The 22,522-nt window shown below is 47.2% G+C and overlaps 1 protein-coding gene across 2 annotated transcripts in view; it reads left to right on the top strand.

Moving 5' to 3' along the window:
- The window catches only part of CCND3 (cyclin D3), a 94,036-nt gene that overhangs the window by 69,434 nt on the left and 2,080 nt on the right, over positions 1-22,522 (top strand). Inside the window, exons 1-3 of one of the 2 annotated variants that reach the window (XM_037052634.1) lie at positions 17,812-18,190; positions 19,072-19,287; positions 22,113-22,272. In XM_037052634.1, coding sequence (XP_036908529.1) covers positions 17,993-18,190; positions 19,072-19,287; positions 22,113-22,272 — 574 coding nt within the window. In that variant the 5' untranslated portion in view covers positions 17,812-17,992. Of the gene's footprint in view, positions 1-17,811; positions 18,191-19,071; positions 19,288-22,112; positions 22,273-22,522 lie in introns of those variants that run through there. The other variant, XM_037052640.1, reaches the window with a different exon arrangement.

Here is a 22,522-nt window from a genome sequence, read left to right as displayed (position 1 = left end):
TGAGACTGGTTTAAAATAATCATTAACTAGTTGTGTGCCCTTGGGCAAGTCAGCCCCCTTCTCTGGGCCAGTTGATACTTCTGGTTTTAAGTTTCCCTGATCGTAAATGTAACCCTGGTGGGCCAGGAGCTAGGACTTGAAGGAAGGAGCTGGATTTGGAGCAAGGACCAGGATGCCAGGGGGGTGATAAGGCCATGGGGTGGGCTGGAGAGCTCCAGCTAAGATAGAATTGGATAAGATAGCTGGGGCCTCTTGAAGGAGAACTTTAAAAGCCAGCGGGGCTGACTTTAAATCTGACCCGATAAGCAGGTCCTTGGACTGGAGATGAAAGGAGTGTCTGTGAGAGATTAATCTGATGGCCCCGCACCGTTGATCTGGATCTATCTGAAAGCGCTGCGGAGACTGCAAGGCTCTCAGGGAAGCCTTTGCATTAGTCGAGGAGGCCCAGCCTCTTTCTCTTTCTTTTTCTTCTTCAGGCCCAGCCTTTCAAAAGAGGGTTTGAAACTCCTGCCAGTCCCACGTTACATACGGCTTCCATGAAATTTACTTTTCCTTAACCACAAGTAATTTAAAGTAAATACAATCTTTACTTCATGACAATTATGGCTATCTTATGGACCAGAATCCTAAATGTGTATATGTTTCTAAGAATATTAGACTTCAAGTAAATTTCAGGGTTGCAGAGGGCAATTTTAGATTATGCTGCCAGATTCCTCGGAGAGACACTTTCTTCTCTGCTGTGAAGGGTTTACTATGGTAGCAGATTTTGAGAAATCAGCTAACAGCTCACTGGAGAAAGAATAGGACCTACGTGAGCTTCAGCCAGTGGTTTTGTCAGGCCCGGTAGCTGATGGGGTACGTGAAAGCAGAGAAAGAAAGGAACCCAAGATGGCACCAGAGCCTAAACTCCAGGGACTCAGCAGTAAGACAGTGCTATTCATAAACATGCGCAAATTAAAAGGGGTGGTAAGATGATCTACCTTGAGACATGGGGACAGGTGGCCTTGCTGGTGCCAGGGACGGACGGCCTGGCCAGTTGGTCATGGAGGAGGAACCTCTTGGTGTCCCCGCCCTGGAAGTTCTGCCCACTGGCGTGGGCATCAGGCACTTGGCCTGGTTTACTTTCTCGTAACAACTGCTAAAGAAGACATTTGCTGCAGGGTTTTAGTAGGTGCCTTGTGTAAGACTAAGGGCATCCCTACTTATCCCTACTTTGCTAAGAGTTTTTTCTTATTGTGAATGGCTTTTGAATTTTATCAAACATTTTTTTGGCATCTGTTGATATGATCGCGATTTTCCCCCCTTTAATCTTCTAGTGTGATGAATTATATTGATTTCTTGCAAATCTTCTAGTGTGATGAATTATATTGATTTCTTGCAAATTAATAAACTAAGCATGCATTTTTTATATAAGATCAACATAATAACATACAACACTTTTTTATATATCGCTGGAATCAGTTTGCTAATACCTTGCTTAGGGTTTTGCATTCACATTCATGAGGGTAATTTTCTGTTCTCAGACTGTTCTTGTTGGGTTTGGAAACTAAGTTATGCTAAAAATGAGTTGAGAAGTGAACCCTCTTTTCATATTCTCTGAAAGAGTTTGCATAACATGGAGGTTACTTCTTTATTAAATGCTCTTTGTAAAGCTCTTTGCTGTTTGCTACTGAAGACTTTTCCGTTGTGTGGGTGGGAGCAGAGAAAGGAACTCTTACTTGGGAGTGAAAGCAGCTTAAACAGAAGGAAAATGTGCTATCTCATACCTCACAACAAGTCCAGAGGTCGGTGGTTCTGGGAATGGTTAATTCAGCAGCAGCTCAACGACACCAGCAGGGAGAGAGAGGTGGTCTGGCCTTTCCGCCGTCATCCTCAGGTGTCAGCATCTTTTCAGGTCACTGCGGGATGGCCGCGGCTGCTTACAGGCATTGCTGCACATGGGTTGAGTGCGGCTGCTGCAGCCAAACGCGATTCCTAAGCCCATAGCTGCGTGATGTTGGGTAAATTGCTTAACCTCTCTGTCAGATGTCTAATATTATATAGATTAAATGAATTGCGTATTTCTACTCTAACTTTTACAATAGTGCTTGGTACATAGTAAGCGTACAGTAAACATCAGAGTATCTTCACTCCATTCTCACACGAGGCAGGAATGCATTTGTTTTGCTCTTGCACCCCATTTACTGAAGCCCCTTGGCAGTTACCTCACATCTTATTGGCCAGAGTATGGCAAGTGCCCATTCTTAAACCAGCTGTGGAATTAGCAGGATTTGGTCTGGAGGCTGGCTGGTGTGGCTGTGTGGATTGAGCGCCGGACTGCAAACCAAGGGATCTGGTTTGGAGGAATTTAGATTCAACCTCTGAGTCAAGGGACTGCCGGTCCTCCCCGAAACACAAAACCACCTGATGCCACAACAAAATCTGGGCTGTTTGCGAGGCAGAGGTTGGGGTGGTGATGGTGGGGACTCTCTGCGTCACACAAAGGGGGTGCAGAGTAGGAGCCCCCTTCCCTACTGGTCCTCCCTGCGATTCCTCAGAATGGCCCATTAGGTTTGCTGGGCACTCCACAATTTATGTTGTGCTTTTTACTTCGTGTGTTGTCTCATCTGGGCCTGGAACCACCCCCTAAGCAGTTTGGGCTCTTGTGGTCCTCTTTTCCCAGAGCGGGAGACAGGCTCCCTGGGTTATGGTCCTGGCCCAGTCTATGCATGTAACAGAGGAACTTGGGAATGAAGTCTTCAAAGCTCTGTTCTTTTATTCCTCTTCCAGAACTCCCAGTTGTCATCTACGCATCACCCTCAGGACTGGCACATCCAGGTGCCTCCTCCACTGTTGTTCACTTAATGTTTTTAAAGTTCAGTTTTTTTATTAGGTAAATTTATTTTAAAAGGAAACCTGATAAAAGCCCAAGGTTTGTTGTTCTGGTGCACACACATGCAACATTAAAATGAGCATAAAACTGTTTAAAATATTTATTTCGGCTTAGAACTTGTGCTCTGGCACCTGACTGGGTTCAGATCCCAGCCCTGCCAGTGTGGCACCTGCAGCTGGCCCCACCCCGGTGCCCATGGCCCTCACCCTTCCAGAGCGCACCAGACCCACTTCCAAGCACCAGCACTGTGATTTTGCCTGACGGCTTGGCTTGGCTACCAGGGTCCATTGTGTTCTCCCACGGGAAGGCTAGCAGTTCTGGGTAATTAACTGCAGGCCCCTTCCTCCATCCCCAGCAGCACTCAACCACTGACCATTGGAGTGGTGGACAGGTGCCCCCGCTCCCTCACTCCTGCGGTGCAGGTTCTCCTAGGCAGAGGCATGTACTTTCATGGACTCCCAGAGTTCCTGAACGGGACTGAGCTCCATTTGCCCACTGTGGCAACTTTCTCAACAATGTACCCTTCAGTGGCTTCCTTCCCTTCCGTCTCATTTCCCCACTCTTGGGTGCTTCCTGGAATCACCTCTAGGTCAATTACTTCACTTGAATGTTTGTTTTAGAGTCTGCTTCTGGGGAGACCCAACTGAGGCAGCCACTTGCTAGGGGCCTGGCGATGGGCGATGCTTAGCTTCCCTGTGTCTCTGTTTCCATCCAATAGGAGGGTAATAATAGCACTTACACCTCATCCAGCAGATCAGTTAAGGAAATAGTGCCTGGCTAAGAGAAGGTGCTTAGCAAGTGTAATCTGTTATTATTGCCACCAAAAATTCTCTGGTGTGCTACCACAGGTTGTTGCCCCACAGTTGGGAAACACCACGCCCTGCCAAAACTTTCTCTGGGCGCCCCCTTCCTGCTTTTCTCTTCTTTTAAAAAATATATATTTTATTGATTATGCTATTACAGTTTTCCCATTTTTCCCTCTTCATTCCCCTCCACCCTGCACCCCCTCTCCCACCCACATTCCCCACCTTTAGTTCATGCCCCCCCTTTAGTTCATGTTCATGTGTCTCAAGTTCTTTAGATTCTATATTTCCCATACTATTCTTGCCCTCCCCCCCTGTCTATTTTCTACCTACCATCTATGCTACTTATTCTCTGTACCTTTTCCCCCTCTCTCCTCCTCCTCCTTCCACTCCCCCGTTGCTAGCCCTCCATGTGATCTCCATTTCTGTGGTTCTGTTCCTGTTATAGTGGTTTGCTTAGTTTGTTTTTGTTTTAGGTGTGGTTGTTAATAACTGTGAATTTGCTGTCATTTTACTGTATATGTTTTTTATCTTCTTTTTCTTAAGTAAGTTCCTTTGACATCTCATATAATAAGGGCTTGGTGATGATGAACTCCTTTAACTTGACCTTATCTGAGAAGCACTTTATCTGCCCTTCCATTCTAAATGAAAGCTTTGCTGGATGGAGCAATCTTGGATGGAGGTCCTTGCCTTTCATGACTTAGAATACTTCTTTCCATCCCTTTCTTGCCTATAAGGTCTCTTTTGAGAAATCATCTGACACTCTGTTGGGAACTCCTTTGTAGGTAACTGTTTCTTTATCTCTTACTGCTTCTAGGACTCTCCTTCATTTTCAATCTCGGGTAATGTAATTATGATGTGCCTTGGTGTGTTCCTGTTTGGGTCCACCTTCTTTGGGACTCTCTGAGTTTCCTGGACTTCCTGGAAGTCTATTTCCTTTGCCAGATTGGGGAAATTCAACTTTATTATTTGTTCAGATAACTTTTCCACTTGTTGCTCTTCCTCTTCTCCTTCTGGTACCCCTCCCCTATAATTCGGAAGTTGGAATGTTTAAAGCTGTCCTGGAGGTTCCTGAGCCTCTTCTCATTTTTTGAATTCTTGTTTCTTCATTCTTTTCTGTTTGGTTGTTTCCTTCTTCCTTCTGGTCCACACCATTGATCTGAGTCCCAGTTTTCTTCCCTTCACTATTGGTTCCCTATGCATTTTCCCTCATTTCACTTAGTTTAGCCTTTATTTGTTCATCTAATTTGCGACCAAATTCAACCAATTCTGTGAGCATCCTGATCACTAGTGTTTTGAACTGTACATCTGATAGGTTGGCTGTCTGTTGGTCACTTACTTGTATTATTTCTGGAGCTTTGATCTATTCTTTTGTTTGAGCCTTTTTTATTTTAATTTTTATTTTTTTTGCTCTGATTGCGCTTGTTATGTAGTGAGGGGCAGAGCCTTAGGTGTTTACCAGTGCAGGCAGCCCACTTTGCTGGTTGTGATGTGGTATGTAGGGGTGGAGTCAGAGAGAAAGCAATGGTGCCTGCTTCTCTCTTTGTCAGATCTCAGTTACTTCTCTTGCTTCCCCCAAGCAAATTGGGCCCTCCTGGTGCTGGTTCCTGGGTGGATGGGCTTGTGTACATTCTAGGACCCTGTGGGTCTCTCTAGTGAACTCTCCTGTGACGCTGGGAGCCTCTCTCTGTGCCTGAACACCCACAGATGTTTTCAGTTGGTGTTTTTTTTAAATTAACTTTTAAAAAAGATTTGTATTTATTTATCTTTAGAGGGGAAGAGAAAGAGAGAGGGAGAGAAACATCAGTGTATGGCTGCCTCTCATGTGTCTCCTGCTGGGAACTGGCCTGCAACCCAGGCATGTGCCCTGACTGGGAATCGAACCGCCATCCTCTGGTTCACAGGCCCAAGCTCATTCCATTGAGCTACACCAGCCAGGGCTCAGTTGGTGTTTTGAGGCTTTATTTCCCAGCGCTGGGGCCCTGGGTTGTGTGTGGCATGTCTCAGTCCCCAGTTTCACCTGGTTTATTTGCTTGCAAATGTGGGACCGCCGGGTTAGCCACCTTGCGTGTAGTGTCTCGCTTCCTAGTTGCCGCCTCGCTTGGTCTGCCCATTGCCACCCCGAGCCCAGGGTCTGCCAGCCGCCACCTGTGCGCCCAGGGTCCACCCACCGCCTCCTTGAGCGCCTGAGGTGCCTTTCGCGCCCAGTGCCACTGCTTTTGGTGCCACAGCCCCTCTCTGTCTGGCTGCCCAACTCCGCCCCGCTCACCGGTCTGGATGAATGTGTCTGTTTTATTTCCTTGGTTGTCCAACCATACAGTTCAATTTTCTGTCAGTTCTGGTTGTTATTTTGTTTCTAAATTGTTGTTGTCCTTCTTTTGGTTGTGTGAGGAGGCACAGTGTGTCTACCTACACCTCCCTCTTGGCCGGAAATCTCTGCTTTTCCCTTCTGACACCCCACTTACTCTCCGAGCACCTACAGCCCCACTTCTTTCATCAGAGGCTTTCTTGTGGAATTCAGATGACCAGGACCACCAACCCCTACCACCCCCAATGAAGCCCACCCTTCCCATCACACACAACCCCCCTGCCTGCCTCTGGTGGGTGTCCCACTGTCTTAATGACACCGCAGGATTTCTCCATGATGCAGCATCATCATAGTCATCTACCTCAGGCTGGAGGTTCTTAAAACAGAGGCTTCTCCTCTCTGACTCACATCCAGCATCCTAAAGGCTGCTGAGGCCTGGGAGCTCCCTGTACCGAGCACTTGCTATGAGCCTGGTGTGGTGGTAGGTGCTTTTCTCATGTTGATCCTTGTAACTGCTATATGAGCTAAGTGCTCATTTGGCAGATGAGAAGCCTGGGACAGAGAAGTTAGGTAACTAGTCCAGGATCCCACGGCTGGTAAATGGCAGAGCCAGGCATCATCCTGACTCCAGAGCTCACTTACTCATGATGCCAACCTGACGCCAGGTCTGTCTTGGGCCTACAATGACAAATGCTGCTTCCTTGCTTTCCAGATGAGAGCCCAGAGACACAGCTCCCTTTGCCAGGTTAGTTTAGCCGCAGCGAGTCACCCGCCCACATCTGAGGCCCAGAGGCTCCCCTCGCCTGTAGCTGTGGGACGGGAATCTCAAACAGGATAATAGGACAGGAAAGCCTCATTTATTTAGAATCCAGGCAGCCAGAAAGAGGGACAAAAAGCAAATGTATAAATATATAGGCTGCACTCTGATTTTATGAAAAGGAGGAGACTTGACAGGTTCGGGCCAGTACCTGAGGTTTCTTTTCACAAGCAGCTTATGCTCTAGAGATTACAGACTGTTCCCCACCCTCAGATCCAGTCCATGGAGCATTACGTGTGCCTTGGAAACAGAGGGAATCGTGGCCACACGAATTCCCACGGTGCAGCAAAAGGCTGGAGCCAAGCCGCACCTCCTGTCTTTGGAAGACACCCCTCCCCACCTGCTGTTCCCTGACCACCAGTCAGTTGCCATTCATTGTGTGACTCATGCTGGTGTTTTTCTTACATCCATTTTGCTTCATTCATTCATTCAAACAAAGTTTTTTGAATATATTCTATGAACCAGGCACCATTCTGAGAGAGTGGGCAAACCGTAAACAGGAGGAAAGCATATTGTTTGTTAGTGATTAGTGGGAAGCAGAAAGATAAAGCAGTCAGAGGGCCAGGGAAGAATCAGGGTTGAAGCAGGATGGCCAGGAGCAGATATTCAGGGAGTGAGACTTGCTTTAAAACCGGAAAGAAGTAGAGGCGTGGCCATGTGGCTATCTGATGCAGAACATTCCAGGCAGATGGGCCAGCAAGTACAAAGGGAACCTGAACACCTGGTGTGTTCCAGGAACAACCAGGAGAGCAGTGTGGCCAGGGCAAAGCAAGTGAGAGGGTGTAGCAGGGATTGGGGGTGGGAGGGTGCAGACCGCACAGGGTCTGTGGGCATCAGGAGGACTTCCGCACTCACTGTGAGTGAAACGGAGAGCCACCGGAAGGCTGCTGTGTTGGGATTGGACTGGAGGGGGGCATGGGTGGATTGGGGATACCCACCAGGAGGCCACTCCTGTAATCCAGGCGAGGAATAATTCAATTTAGACCAGGGGGTAGCCATGGAAATAGAGAAAAGCAAAGGATTGGAGCTGTATTTTGAACATGAAATCAACCAGAAATGGGTAATGGGTTGGATGTAGGAGATCAGTAAAGAAAAGGAAGACTTAAATCTGGACCAGGGAGGTAGCAGAAGGGAAGGAAAGAAGGTGGACTCTGGAGATATTTTGAAAGTAGAGCCTCTACGCTCTGCTGAGGAGTAGCTGCGGGATTTGAGAGAGGAGTCTGGGATGATGCTGTTTCGGCCTGAACAAGTGGAAGGGATGGAGTTCCTGTTTTCAGACATGGGGGAAGCCTGTGGGAGGAGCAGGTTTGTCGGGGGGAAGAGTAGGGTCTCAACGTTGGAGAAGCTGAGTTTAAGGGGGAACCTGTTGGACAGCCACGTGGAGTTGCCTCCTCCATGAAACAGAAACCTCAAACAGGTCAGTACACGTGGCCAGCCCTGATTTGCTCCTTCTGCCTGGATTGCCGTGTCAAGATTTCTAAGGCCCACCCAGACTTCGGGGGAAAAAGAGTTTCTTGATCAATAGTGAAACCTGCCCTGGCCAGCATGGCTCAGTTTGTTGGGTGTCATCCTGCAAAGCAAAATGTCACTGGTTCGATTCCCGGTCAGGGCACATGCCTAGGTCGCAGGCCTGACCCCCAGCTGGGGTGCGTGCAATGTTTCTCTCTCACATTGATGTTTGTCTCCCTTTCTTTCTCTCTCCTTTCCCCTCTCTTTAAAAATAAATAAATAAAATCTTTCAAAAAATAGTGAAGCCTGTCCTGGGAGCTGGGTAGACAAATAATGGTAACTCTGCATGTAAGACATTCCACTATAAAGTGGGAAGAAAAATGTGAAAAATTCAACTTAATCTATGTAATTTTGGCTTACTCTTTAACATTCTTAGTGTGTCCTATAATGTACACAATATATTAGAGTAGCAGGGATGGACATAATTCATAAATTAAGTATCTAAATATATCGGAAGAGTGCTGAAACTGTTTTTACTGAGGAATGGACCCGCAAAAACTTTTGAAGATCACTGATTTGAAATACTGTACAAGTATAGCAGATGCTTAAAATAGTAACCTGGAATACTTTAAGCCCTAAAGTATCTTCTGAATCCTCGAAGAACAAGTAAAATTATGTTTGGCTTGGTTTAATTCTTGATATTTTCCACTATAAAGTATATATTTAGACATGTCACCTGTGGAATATTGCTACTGAAATTATTTAATCCTCATCAAATCAGGAGAAAACAATCAGACAAATACAGATTGGCGCACACTGTGTAAAACAGATACCTTTCAAAAATATCAGTATTTTTTTCCCCTGGTTGATGTGGCTCAGTGGATTGAGCAGCAGCCTGTGAACCAAAGGGTCACCGGTTCAATTCCCAGTCAGGGCACATGCCTGGGTTGCGGGCCAGGTCCCAAGTTGGGAGTGTGGGAGAAGCAACCACACACTGGTGTTTCTCTCCCTATCTTTTCCCCTTCCCCTCTCTCTGAAAATAAATAAATAAATCTTTTTTAAAATATCGATATTATCAAGGACTTTTTTTAAAAGGACAGCAATTATTTTAGATGAAAGGGGATGAAGGAGTTAGGGTAACAATGCAAACACGATCCTTAATTCGGTCTCAGGTTGAGAAGGAAAAAGCTATAAGAGGATACTTTTGGGACAGTTGAGGAGCTTTGCACATAGATAATTTATGGATTGTGTTAGAGTAAATTTGCCTCATTGTTCTGTGGGAGACTGTCTCATTCTCAGGAGACACAGACTGAACTACGAATTTAGGTGAAGGGTATGTCTGTGTTCGCTACTCTTTTGCAGCCTTCCTTTTGGTCTGGAATATTCCCATGTAACAGCTGGGGCGAAATAGTGTTCATAAGGGTTTCTCCAGTTCTCAGAGAACGATGGCGCCCGGCAGCGGCGCGCTGGGCCACTTTAGTGCACTCAGTCGTGTTGTCGACCGGACACTCTTCTCCGCCCTTTCTGAAACACGGAATTTGCCAGGTCTCCACTGCAGTAGTAATCTCGGGCATTTTTTCACTTTCTAGCTGCCTCCATACCCATGGTATGTATTACATTTGTTATCATAAATAGTCCATATAAGCTAAGAAACGTGTGCTTTTAAGTACCATAATCACAACTAGCTTTTTTTAAAGGGCTCACTGTATGCCAGGTACTGTGCAGCGTATTTCACACAGATGAGGCCCTTGCATCCCCCAGGTCACTCTTTAGGGGAGGTACTACTGTTATTTCCATTTTCAGAAAAAGAAACTGAGGCACAGAGAGGTGGTGTAACTTGCCCAGAGTCACACAGCCAGTGAGCATGGAGTGGCAGAGCGGTGTGGCCCAGGACCCTACAGTGTTCACCATGCCCAGACCATGCACTTCACACTGGGAGCTGGGTCATCTCAGTTTGCTAGAGCTGCTGTCCCAGGAGCAGGGCTTCTGCTGCTCAAACTTCTGCTTTTCCCTCGGGGGTTCTGGGTGCATGTCCACAGCAGAAAGGGCAGTCCTGGAGAGAGGAAATCATGGCAACAGCAACAGCAACTACCATCTTTGAATGCTTGCTGTGTGCCAGGCATGAGCAAGGTATTTTTCTGTCTGTTTAGTCCTCACAGCCTCTCTGTGGAGTAAAGACTGTTACTATCCTCACGGGACGAAAGAGGACAGAGACTCAGAGGTTTTAGGAACTCCCTCAAAGTCACGAGCCATGGAACCAGCGGCTTGAGTCTCGAGCCTTGTCCACCTCCCTGTTTAGGGGGCCCTCTCCCCAGCTCCAAGGCTTCCTGGCCTCTACCTGTCATCTCAGTCTGTCTGAAGGTAATGGAGCCATAGAATGTTGACCATGGGGCGAAGGGCCTCACCCATCACCTTGTTCACCCTCTCATCTCATTTCTCAGATGGGAATGTTTCAATGATGAAGAGTTGGAAGAAAGCATTGTGTCCTTCTTCCTTTTTTTTAAATTTATTGATTTTAGGGGGAGAGAGAGAGACAGACACAACAGCAACCTGCTGCTCCACCCACACGTGCACTCACTGGTGGACTCCAATATGCGCCCCAACTGGGGATCCGACCCGAGACCTTGGCGCATCAGGACAATGTCCCAACGGAGCTACCCAGCCAGAGCTTCCTTGAGGCTTTTCGTCTGGCCCGTGACATTCCATTCCCACCCCTCTCTATTTTGCCATTTGATTTTTACTTATTTTTTGTTATTGTCTAAGTACAGTTGCCTCCATTCTCCCACCACCACTTTCCCCCACACAACCCACCCCCACCTCCCACCCTCAACCCAACACCCCTTTGCCTTTGTCCTGGATCCTTTATACATGTTTATTTTGCCATTTTATTGAGTAACGTTTTCTAATTTAATGCTTCTGGGCAGAAACTTCTCCTCCCCTTGGCTATGGTCATTGCTTTGTCTTGTTTTTCTCTTTCTTTATGAAAAAACAAGGGGAGCTTCTCTATTCCTGAGGTGGAAGTAACTGAAGTTCCTGGGGCAGATTAGCTAACCTTCCAGAAACTCCTGTGCATCGGCCCTGCGTTGAGCTCACCTGTCTCCTCAGAGGACAGCTGGCTTGTAGGTGACAGGCGCCTTGATCCTGCGGGTCTGGGATGACCCACTTGGCTCTGGGCATCACAGTGCAGCCAGAGGCAAAGCACAGGTGCCCCTCAAAACTCCCGGCTCGCCAGGAGTTCCCTTCCCCAGGGTGCAGATTCATGCCCTGGCTTCCAGGACTGGGCAGTCTCTGTGTCCCTTCCTTGAGAGATCAGCACCTAACAAATTAGTACACACCCATGGAGCAACACAGGAGGCAGTAGAATGAAATGGTTGAAAGCACGGACTCTGAAGCCAGACTGGAGTGATTGGATCCTGCCTTCACCACTTTCTAGCTGGGTGACCTTGAGCAAATTACTTAGCCACTCTGAGTATGGGTTTCCCTTTCCATAACATGGTGGGGAAATAATTACATACTTCCCATAAGGTCGATGTAAAAGTGGGACGGTTTAGTACATACCAGGTATGAACAGTGAGCATTGGAACACAGTGAGCATTCAGGCTAGGCTGCCACTGTCACCCGTGGTCACCGCACAGTGCTTGGTCCTGCAGAGCAGACACAGGCACACAGGACACCATCCCTGCCCCACGAGGAGCAGTGCAGGATTTAAAAGGGTGGGTTGGAAGGAGCTAAATAGACCTTTAGTAAGTTATTTGCCATATTTGGCAGTGTATAATGAGCATGTACATTTTTGGAACAAACTTTCAGGAAAGAAATCTTTAATTTTAATTTTTAAAATTTATTTATTTATATTTAGAAAACTTTCAGGAAAGAAATCTTTAATTTTAATTTTTAAAATTTATTTATTTATATTTAGAAACAAAACCGATTATCCTGTTCTAGGGTATTATTTTGCACACAGATGTCGTTATTGCTTTCTAGAGTTATATGTTTAATGCCTATGCATAAATAAAAGAATTTAAAACATTTATGTAGATACAGAATTAGCACTATGTATGTATAATGCGCATCCTTATTTTTCCCTCAAAAATTTGGGCCCCTCCAAAAATGCGTATTATACATGGCAAAATCTGGTAATTCCAGCATACCTTAGTTTTCCCATCCAAAAACCATTCTTAGAGGTTGAGACGGTGCACTGTAAAAACCTTGCCCACGGCCTGGAAAACAGTTGGAGATCAGTACATGTGGACTGTCTTCCCCTTTATAGGCATTTACACTCCACGTAGGGAGAGAGAGCAGCTCCAGAACCACCAGCCAGATGTGGGGTGTGTACGGTGGGATCTGTAGGAGTTGGGGGAGGCCAGAGAGGTGGTTCCTGTAGCTGAATTGTTCCAGGTAGTCTCCCTGGAGGAGATGAGATCTCAGTTGGGCCTTGAAAGATGAATAAACTGAGCAGAGACTGGTGATGGAAGAGGGGGTTGAGGAAATGGGGAGGGCCATAGAGGCCCTGGCATGCTTTTGGAGATCTGCAGAGAAGATTCTGCTAACTCTCTTTTCATCCTATATCATTGTCTCATTGGAGTTTTCCCTGTTATCTAACTTGCATCCCTCTTGCTGCAGCTGAAAATCAGTTCTCTCCAGAAGTGGAGGGCAGTGGTTATTTCAGACTAAATGNATAAACTGAGCAGAGACTGGTGATGGAAGAGGGGGTTGAGGAAATGGGGAGGGCCATAGAGGCCCTGGCATGCTTTTGGAGATCTGCAGAGAAGATTCTGCTAACTCTCTTTTCATCCTATATCATTGTCTCATTGGAGACAATGCATCCCTCTTGCATCCCTCTTGCTGCAGCTGAAAATCAGTTCTCTCCAGAAGTGGAGGGCAGTGGTTATTTCAGACTAAATGAGCTTTTGGTGTCCTTAGTAAGTACCCTTATCCCTGATAATTGGATAAAGACCCGCTGAGATTTCTTAGGCAAAAATGGGAGGAACTCTGAGAGCTAGTTCTCCATGAAAATCTTTGGCTCTGAATGATCAAAACAAGGCATCATCTAAGATGCAAGAATCAGACCCAGGAGCACTTACAACAGGGAAGTGAATGAACTAAAGAACAGATTGTTAAATCAGTGCTGTAGGATATATTGGATGATAATTGGGGGAAAATAAATAGAGCCTCACCTAATATTATACACTGAATAAATGTAGGTAACAATTTACACATTAAAAATAAAACCTGTATTGTATGTACTCTTGACGGTGCAGATTTTCAGAGCCTCATCACAGACTTGAAGAAAAGTCCTAACCTGACTGGTTGTGGCTCAGTGGAATTCACGTGGTCCCCAAAACCGAAAGCACACCGGTTTGATTCCTGGTTGGGGCACATGCCTGGGTTGCACAACTCCCACCCCGACCCACCCTGGGGGGCATGAGAGACAACCAGTCAATGTGGTTTTTTTTTCTCTCTTTGTCCCTCCCTTCTCCTCTCTCTAAAAATAAATAAATGAAAATTTTAAAAAAGAATATAAAGCCCTGAAGCAGAGCCCAGAAATCTGCACTTTCAACAAGCTTCTGGTATTAAAAAAATCATCTATAAGTGTTTCCTACCTTTTCTTCTAGTAATTCTATACTTTTACAGTGGGGAAGTCATGATTCAAAGGCAGAAATCATTAAACAAAATATTAGTAAATAAGACTACATAAAAATAAAAACTATTTGTTAAAAAAATAATTCTACCAGCACTGGCCAGGTAGCTCATTTGGTTAAGTGTCGCCACTGATACGCCAAGGTTGCAGGTTCGATCCCCAGTCAGGGCACATGCAAGAAACAACCAGTGAATGAATGAATAAATAAGTGGAACAAACAAATTGATGTTTCTCTCTCTCTAAAATAATTTTATTTTGTTAATATTTTATTTATTTATTTTTAGAGAGAAGGGGAGGAGGGAGAAAGAGAGGGACAGAAACATCAATGTGTGAGAGGTATATAGATCTGTTGCATCTCATGCCCCAGACTGTGGACCTGGCTGGAGACCCAGGCATGTGCCCTGACTGGGAATCAAACCGGTGACCTTTCAGGTCGTAGGCTGTCACTCCATCCACTGAGCCACACCAGCTAAGGCTAAAATCATTGAAAAATAATAATAAGTCTACCATAAGCCAAAAATAAAAGGCAGACAGTGAACTAAAAAAATCTGTAAGATATATGACAAAAGAAAAAATTAAAGAAGGGTATCTTTAAAATGTAATGAGTGCCCTGACTGGCATGGCTTAGTAGGTTGGGCACCTGGCCTGCAAAGCGAAGGGTTCTATTCAAGGTCAGGACACATTGCTTGGGTTGTGGATTCTCCCTTATGGATTGGTCCTGTAGGAGGCATGCGAGAGGCAAACCCCTGACTGATGTTTCTCTCCATCCCTTTCTCCTTCCCTTCTCTTTCAAAATAAATAAATAAAAACCTTTAAATTTTTTTTCAAAAGTATGAGCACTTATACATCAATAAGAATAGCAAGTATCTCTATGAAAGAATGGGCAAAGGGAATGAATAGGTAATTATCTTCATAAGAAATACAAATGTCCAATGAATTATGAAAGTATTATTACTATAAAACTGCTTTTCATCTCAGTTTTCTTTCTCCATAAAGAACATCTGAGGTATCTGTCCAATGGAATATTATTTCAGTCACACACAAGAAGGAAATCTTGCTCTTTCCAACAACATGAATGGACCTTGAAGGCATTCTGCTCAGTGAAATAAGTCAGGTAGAGAAAGACAAATACTGTATGACCTCATGTATGTGTGGAATCTAAAACTCCATGCTGAGGGAAACAGAAAACATATTGGTGGTTGTCAGAGGTAGGAACTGGAAGAAGGCAAAATGGGTGAGTGTGGTTAAAAGATACAAACTTCCAGTTATTACATAAATAAGTGCTGGGAACATAATATACAACACAGGGATGATAGCGGTTTTGTATTGTATATTTCATAGGTGCTAAGAGATCTTAAAAATTCTTATCAGAAAAAAGTTGTAATTATGTAGTGGATGTTAACTAAACTTACTGCGGTAATCATTTTGCAATATATACATATATTAAGTCATGTTGTATACCTTAAACTAATACAGTTGATACATATGACAGTTACACCTCGATAAAACTGGAAAACATTTTAAAAATGGTCATTTACTTTCTCATCAAAGATAAACAACCTTATAACCTGAACAGTGCTACTCAGTAATTCTGAAAGTAAAGAAATCCTTCAGGGCAGATCTGGTTCCTGGTTATGTACTTATTTCAAAAGGTATGTATTTTAGTTCTCCCATACCCTAAAAAACCTCTTACTCTTCAACATCTTTATCTTCCCATAACTTCATGTCTGTTCTCTGTAATCTTAAATATGTTGTTCTCTTTAATGAAGAGTGCAGTGTTATGATTAATTAATTAACAGCTCGTATTTGTGCTTTGGAAGGTAGGAGCAAAGGGTTCACACGATTGGATGGCGTGCGTGGCACATGTGCTGGGACAACAGAAGCTCTTGAACTGAAAACAAATACATGTGTATTTTACTACTGATAAAGTACACTTCACTTTTCCAGTTGGCGGAGGGTTTTTTAAAAAAATGTGGATATCTAATGTCTGTTCATTAGATTGGTTCAGCCTCTTAGCAGGGAAATTAGAATGAGATTTATGGGAGCGACTTTGGGGAAGATGGGAGAAAGGTGAAAAAGATTGAGAAGTACAAATGGCCAATCATAAAAGTCATCACAGGGATGTAAAGTACAGCATAGGGCATATAGTCAGTGATATTGTAATAACTGTGTGGTGTCAGATGGGTAATACAGTCTTATGGAGGGGTTCACTTCGTAGTTATGTGAATGTCTAACCACTATGTTGTATGTCCCAAACTAGTATAATATTGTATGCCAGCTATAACTGAAAAATAAATTTGGAAATATCTCAAAAAAAACCCCAAACCCTCCTTAGAATAGCTCATAACTTTAGATTGAGAAATTCTACTTCTAAAAATTCACTTCTAGAGATAATCATGAGTGTACACAAAAATATTTCACACTATTTCTCTTACAAGGAAGATCTAGAAATGGCTTAAATTTCCAACAGTACATATTTGATAAAATGCCTTCCTTTAATGGCATTCTATATAGCCATTAAAAATAATGTCGGATATTTAATGACATGGAAAAGTGCTAACAGTATAATTTTTTTAAGTGAGGAAAAAAGTTATAAAACAGTTTTTGATTATTTCATTTTAACAAGTACAAAATTTTAGAAAAATATTTACATTTTAAAGGGTTATCTCTGGATGGTCAAGTACTTATTTTCCTTTTTTTTTTTTGCGTGGCGTAATCTATATTTTCAGTCCTCTACAACACAAATGAGTATTTCCATGATTTTAGAACAATTTATTATATAAAAAAGAACGATTCATTGAGAACATGTTTCACACAGAACTTGCTCCTTCTAGACAATGTTGTTACTCCAGTAACTCATTTCCTTAGTGTCCTTTCCCTCAGGGGGACCTCTGGAAAGGCAGGGATTCCCCAAAGCCGCCTCCCACTGAGAGCGTTACTGGAGGCCTGTGGTCTGCCTCCTGGTCGTGTGGAATCCAGCTTGGGGGACTACAAAGTAATCCAAAGTTTAGGAGGTAGAAGAAATGGCAGTTGGAAGATTTTATAGAGTCTGAGGAAGAAACTCCTTCAGAGAGGATCTAGTTTCTCCGCCCACGTTTTCCTCAAACAGAAGCTAAGGCCAACTTTCAGGGCTTGTTCAAGGCCACGCAGCAGACTTAATGACAAGGTGAGGCCTTGAAACCATGGCCTTTCCGTCCTGTTGTATTTCTGTAATGTGCTGATTTCGACCAGGCCTTCTCACACTTGAATGTGCACGGGAATCAGCGGGAGACTTGTTGAAATGCAGATTTTGATCCCGCGGGTCAGGCAGAGGCCTAAGAGTCTGCATTTCTAAGCAGCTCTGAGGCTGTGCAGATGGTGCGGCCTTTGGAATCACAGCAGCGATGCAGTAGCAATGGGGTTCTAATGGGAGAGAGCAGATTCTGGAGCCAGACCGCCGGCTTCCCAGCCCTACCTCTGCCGCAGGCTAATAATTGTTAGTATGCTTCAGTTTCCTTATCTGCAAAATAAGTGTAATACCTAAGTCATTGAGTTTTTGTGGATTTAATTTGTTATTGCACAGTAAGTGCTTAGAACAGGGTTCGCTAAGAACTAGTTATTTTATTAGTTTTTATATTCCCCTAGAGCAAGCAGTGGGTGAAGCAGGGTTTGACCAATGAATGAATAACCTTTGGGGAAAAGTTCTTTCCTGGGTCAGAGAAGCGAGATGAGAGGGCTCATTGGTGGGGAAGAGGTCGACTTCCAAGAAAGCTCTCTCCACCGGGTGGTCTGAAGGGCGCGGGGCAACCGGAAGCCGGCAGGCCCGCGCTCTGGCGACCAATGCGGCCTCTGGGGTAGAGGGGGTGGGGCGCCCGCCAGCCCTTTCCGTCTGGGGCGCAGCGGTCCCGCCCTTGGAACGTGTGACGTTAGAGCATTCCACCGTTGCTACATCGTCGCGAGGGGCCGGGCGCCTGTCAGGGAAGCGGCGCGCGCTGGCGCAGGCGGGCCGGGGTTCCACCGCGCAGTGCCAGCAAGAGCAGCAAGCCCGCACCTCGCGCTTCCCGGCCCGCCGCCTGCTTCTGGCTCGCGAGCCCGCACTCCGGTTCTTCCCGTGCGCTGCCGAAGTATGGAGCTGCTGTGCTGTGAGAGCACCCGGCACGCGCCCCGGGCCGGGCCGGACCCGCGGCTGTTGGGGGACCAGCGTGTCCTGCAGAGCTTGCTCCGTCTGGAGGAGCGCTACGTGCCCGGCGCCTCTTACTTTCAGTGCGTGCAGAGGGAGATCAAACCTCACATGCGGAAGATGCTGGCGTACTGGATGCTGGAGGTACCGCCTGGACTTGTCTCCCCTCCCCCGCCGGCCCCGCGTCCTCGGCTCCGTACATCCCAGGGCCGCCCTTTTGGGACATCCTGGTCTCAACAACAATCAGCGAGATGCTTCAGTTGCCCAAACCCCTGGGCCTGACCTTTCTTTCACTCGGCACCCTAGCCGGCCGTCTCTGTGGTGTTCCTTTTTCTTTCCCTTTCCCAACCCCAACTTTGCCTGCCAGTGGTTTGGCACCCTAACTAATCCTCTCTTCCGGCCAGGAAAGCGGGACAGGGTCCACCTTATTCCCTCCGGCTTCTTTGGCGTCTCCTGCCTCCCTTTCCCGCCCCGTCTTGGAAGAGCGGGCCTGGAAAACCCTGGGCTCGGCCGCCCCCACCCCCGCCCGGAGCCGGTTCCTGTGTCTGTCGCGGGGTTCTGGCGGGGATAGACGGTGGGGGTGGCGCGCGCGCTGTTCCGGCGGCCAGGGAAATGAAAAGTGCGGGAGGCAGTGGCAGGAGTCTCCTCCCTTCCTTTTGGGTCTGTGCGTGGGTAATGGTAATGGGGGTAATTACGTCTCAGCTCTTTGGCTACCGTGGGTGACTCTTGCACATCACCATGGGGGAGGGGAGTCTCAGTTTTGAGTCCTTAAGGTAGCCTCTGGCTTAACCCCCCCACCCCCCACCCCGTGGAGGAGGGAAGGAAGCAACACTGAGGAAGTGGGGGGGGGAGTCACCTTGGGGAAAGCGCATCCTCCGTCTTAGTCCTTGTCATTGTAAGCACATTTCCCCCCTTCCCATTTTTTGCTTCCCGTCCTACTTCCCTTCAGCGACCCTCCTTTCACCTTTAGTGTTACTGCTTTCCAAGCCCCTGCCCAGAAATGACTGTGTGTCCTCCCCACCCAGGTATGTGAGGAGCAGCGCTGTGAGGAGGAAGTCTTCCCCCTGGCCATGAACTACCTGGATCGCTACCTGTCCTGTGTCCCCACCCCCAAGGCACAGTTGCAGCTCCTGGGGGCAGTCTGCATGCTGCTGGCCTCCAAGTTGCGTGAGACTACTCCACTGACCATTGAAAAATTGTGCATCTACACCGACCATGCTGTTTCTCCCCGCCAGATGCGGGTGCGTGCGTAACTCCCCCTCCCCCGACACATACAGCTCCTCACCTACTGAGGAAAAGGAAAGCTAAGATCTCAGGCTTTCTTGCCCCCAGGGAGGGCTCAGGGCCAAAGAGACCTTATATTTGGACAAAAGATGGGACAGTGCGGTGTGATGGTAGAGTAGCCCCCACCCTAGTCCAGGCTTAAGCTGCCAGCGTGAACTAACTTCCCTTCTCCTGACCTCCAGGGGGTGCCACTCCTTGGTCTTTCCCCCAGATAGCAACAAGTCAAACTGCATGTCTGCACTCACTAATACTTCGCCTCTGGGTTTACACAACCATCATGAGTTATTTATTGGCAGCAGCAGGACATGCCTGCACACCCCCACTGGAGTGGGTGAGTGGAATGTGCTTTCATGTGGGGGAGGGGGACTGCTTTGGGTGAGTCTTTATTCCAGTGTGGACTTTGTGATTGAAAAGCCTCCCAGAGCAGATTAAAGCCCAGCCCCAATTGCTCTGAGGAAGGGCCAAAGAGTTTCATTCATCCCACCTTATTTCCTTCCTCTTATATCCCAGATGAGACTGCTCCTTCCTAATCCTCATTCTGAGGAACTTCAGCAGCTGCTTTAGGCCTGGGGGAATATCTCTCCCTTTTCCTTAGCCAAAGGCCAGAGCTGAGGGACAGACAGGGAGCCGAGCTGCAGCTGCTTCCGATGCGATAATGATGCCCCCTCCCCTGGCCCGCCCACTCTGACCAAGGTCTTTCATAACCCTGTGGGGAGCTGCTGTCACTCCTGTGGTTTGGGAAGTGGCTCCCTGGGCCTCTTGCTGGGAACTCGGGGTGGGTTCTTCCGAGGTAGGGCAGGAAAGTCACCGGTTCTCTTTTCCCAAAGCCTGGAGAGGAGGTGGGGGAGCTGCTTGGATCTGGAAGAGGTTATTTAGGATGTGCAGATCACCTCCAGGGGCATCTGCGGGAGAGGGTGGGTGAGTGGGCACCATCCTCAACCTTGCTCTGCACTGGCAAGTCTTCTGACCCTGAGAGGAGTCTCTGGGCCCCATCTCTCGGGGAGGAGGGCAGCATGCAGGCTGCTGTGATTGGCTGGCCAGGAAGCCAGGGTACTGGGGCCCCCGACTGCTGCTTGTCCAGGAACAGGATTCTTCTTCCTGCCAAGTAGCTCTGAGAGATGGGAGTAGGAGGCCGGAGTTGGGAGTCTGGGAGGCCCCACAGCTCTTTGTGATGAATCTGGTAGTTTTGGCAAGTCTGAAGGTGGAGATGGTTTCCAGGGCCAGCAAGCAAGATGTTTTCGGAGGGCTTTGGGCTGGAAGGTACAAGGGGACTTCATTTTTTTTGTGAAAAGATTGGGATAGTATGTGTGCCTTTGTGTGAGGAAAGTTTTTTAGAAGAACAAAAAGTTTTCTTTCCCCCACTCCCTCCACTTGAGCTGGGGGTGGTGCGTGCAGATGGCTTCCTAGAAGGTCAGAATCGGAAGGGACCTCAGAGAACTTCATCCAAATGCTTGTGAGGCAGGGAAGGCTGAGGCCTCCAGAAGGAAGGAAGGGTCCTGCTCAGCAGGAAGGGTGAGGAAGAATCTGGGTCTCCTGGCTAGCCCAGGTGGCCTTAAAGGCTTGGGGATATATGACGGAAGCTGCCAGCTACAACAACTAATCCCTCCTAGGGTCTGCCAAACTGGGCTAGATTCTCAGGGGTTACCTGGATACAGGGTAGGGTGGCCACCTTCCTTCACACAGGACCCCAGTGCCTCCCTGCAGGGTGAGCCCCACTCCAAGTTGCCTTCCAGGCAGTAACCTTTCTGTTCACTTCAGAGTTAGGAGGTGAGCCCCTGGGAAATGCACCAGGAGTAGAATGCTAGCTTTTCTACTCAACTTCTTTGGCTTCAGGCCAGGCTCTTTTCTGTGGGGCCCTGTGAGAGAGGTTTGGGGCTGATTTGGGAGGATGACACCAGGGCGGGGCCTGGGAGAGGTTGGGTGGGGTTGTCATTTCTGCATTAGCAAGGGGTCAAGCCCATGAGTTCCTTCCTGAGATAAAACAATGAAGAAATTTTCATGTGTGCAACTCAAAAATGGGGCCACGGCTGAGAACCCCAGATGAACGGATTGGGGTGGGGTGCTCAGCCTCCCCCTGGGACCCAGGAGGGGTGTGCATGCTTGGGCAGGTGGAGATAGGGTTTGGTCTCTGAGGGATCATCCAGACCCATCCTGTTTTGCTTGGCCTCCACATCTGAGACTCAAATGGCACTAGGCACTACGGGTTCCAGCTAAAGGGGGTGGAGTGGGGTGCTATAACTCAGGACCCAACCCTCGTGTCCCACCAAGGGGATGTGGGCTGGGTTGGGCAACCTCCCCTTTGAGGAACCTCAGGGCTGGTTCAGTGGCTCGTGCTCACTCCAGTTTCTTCAAGAGGTGTAGGTTCGACTGGGATGCAGAGCTGGGGGAGAGGCTAGTGGTGATTTTCCCCTTTACAAATCCTTGTAGCCTCAAGTCCGTGGAGATGCTGGTGTATCTGTTGCTGCAGTCTTCTCTTTCAGTCCTTGGAGAAGTGCCCAGAGCCCTGGATGAAGTCAGGAGAAGGCCTGTATTGGCCCCCAAAAGAGCCAAATAGGATTAAAAATCATGCACAGCATGTAGTCTGGCACCTAGTAACTGATGAGTAGATGCTCAAAGTAAATGTCCCAGCTTTTCTCTGCCTTGGACTCCCCCATTGCACAGAGCTGGTCTCTAAACCCAGAAGCAGAATAGGGGTCTTGACCTTCAAGTTTGATGGACTTCCTTTTGCTTTACCACCTTCCCATCTTAAGCCACTGACCCCACCTTCTTCTCCATCCACCAGGACTGGGAGGTGCTGGTCCTGGGGAAGCTCAAGTGGGACCTGGCTGCTGTGATTGCCCATGATTTCCTGGCCCTGATTCTGCACCGGCTTTCTCTACCCAGTGACCGGCAGGCCTTGGTCAAAAAGCATGCTCAGACCTTTTTGGCCCTCTGTGCCACAGGTAATATCTCTAGGTACATTTTTTGCCAAATCAGGAAAATCAAGACTGGAGGATCAGTGGTAACTAGGAGATTCTGGTTTACATGCCTAAAGCAGAATTTGTGAAAATTTATATTCCCTCTGAACCCCGAGTAGAAGTAGAACACAGAGCCGTATGGGATCTTAGAGACCCAAGTACGTATGTAAGTAGGGACTCTGAGGTCTGGAGAGAACTCAGGTCCCTTGACCCTAGTTTTGTTTCCAGGCCAGGG

This window comes from Sturnira hondurensis, unplaced genomic scaffold, assembly GCF_014824575.4.
Source record: "Sturnira hondurensis isolate 20B ecotype Veracruz unplaced genomic scaffold, ASM1482457v3 Scaffold0000880, whole genome shotgun sequence".
Taxonomy (NCBI): Eukaryota; Metazoa; Chordata; class Mammalia; order Chiroptera; family Phyllostomidae; genus Sturnira; species Sturnira hondurensis.
This window is presented reverse-complemented; position numbering and strand designations above follow the sequence as displayed.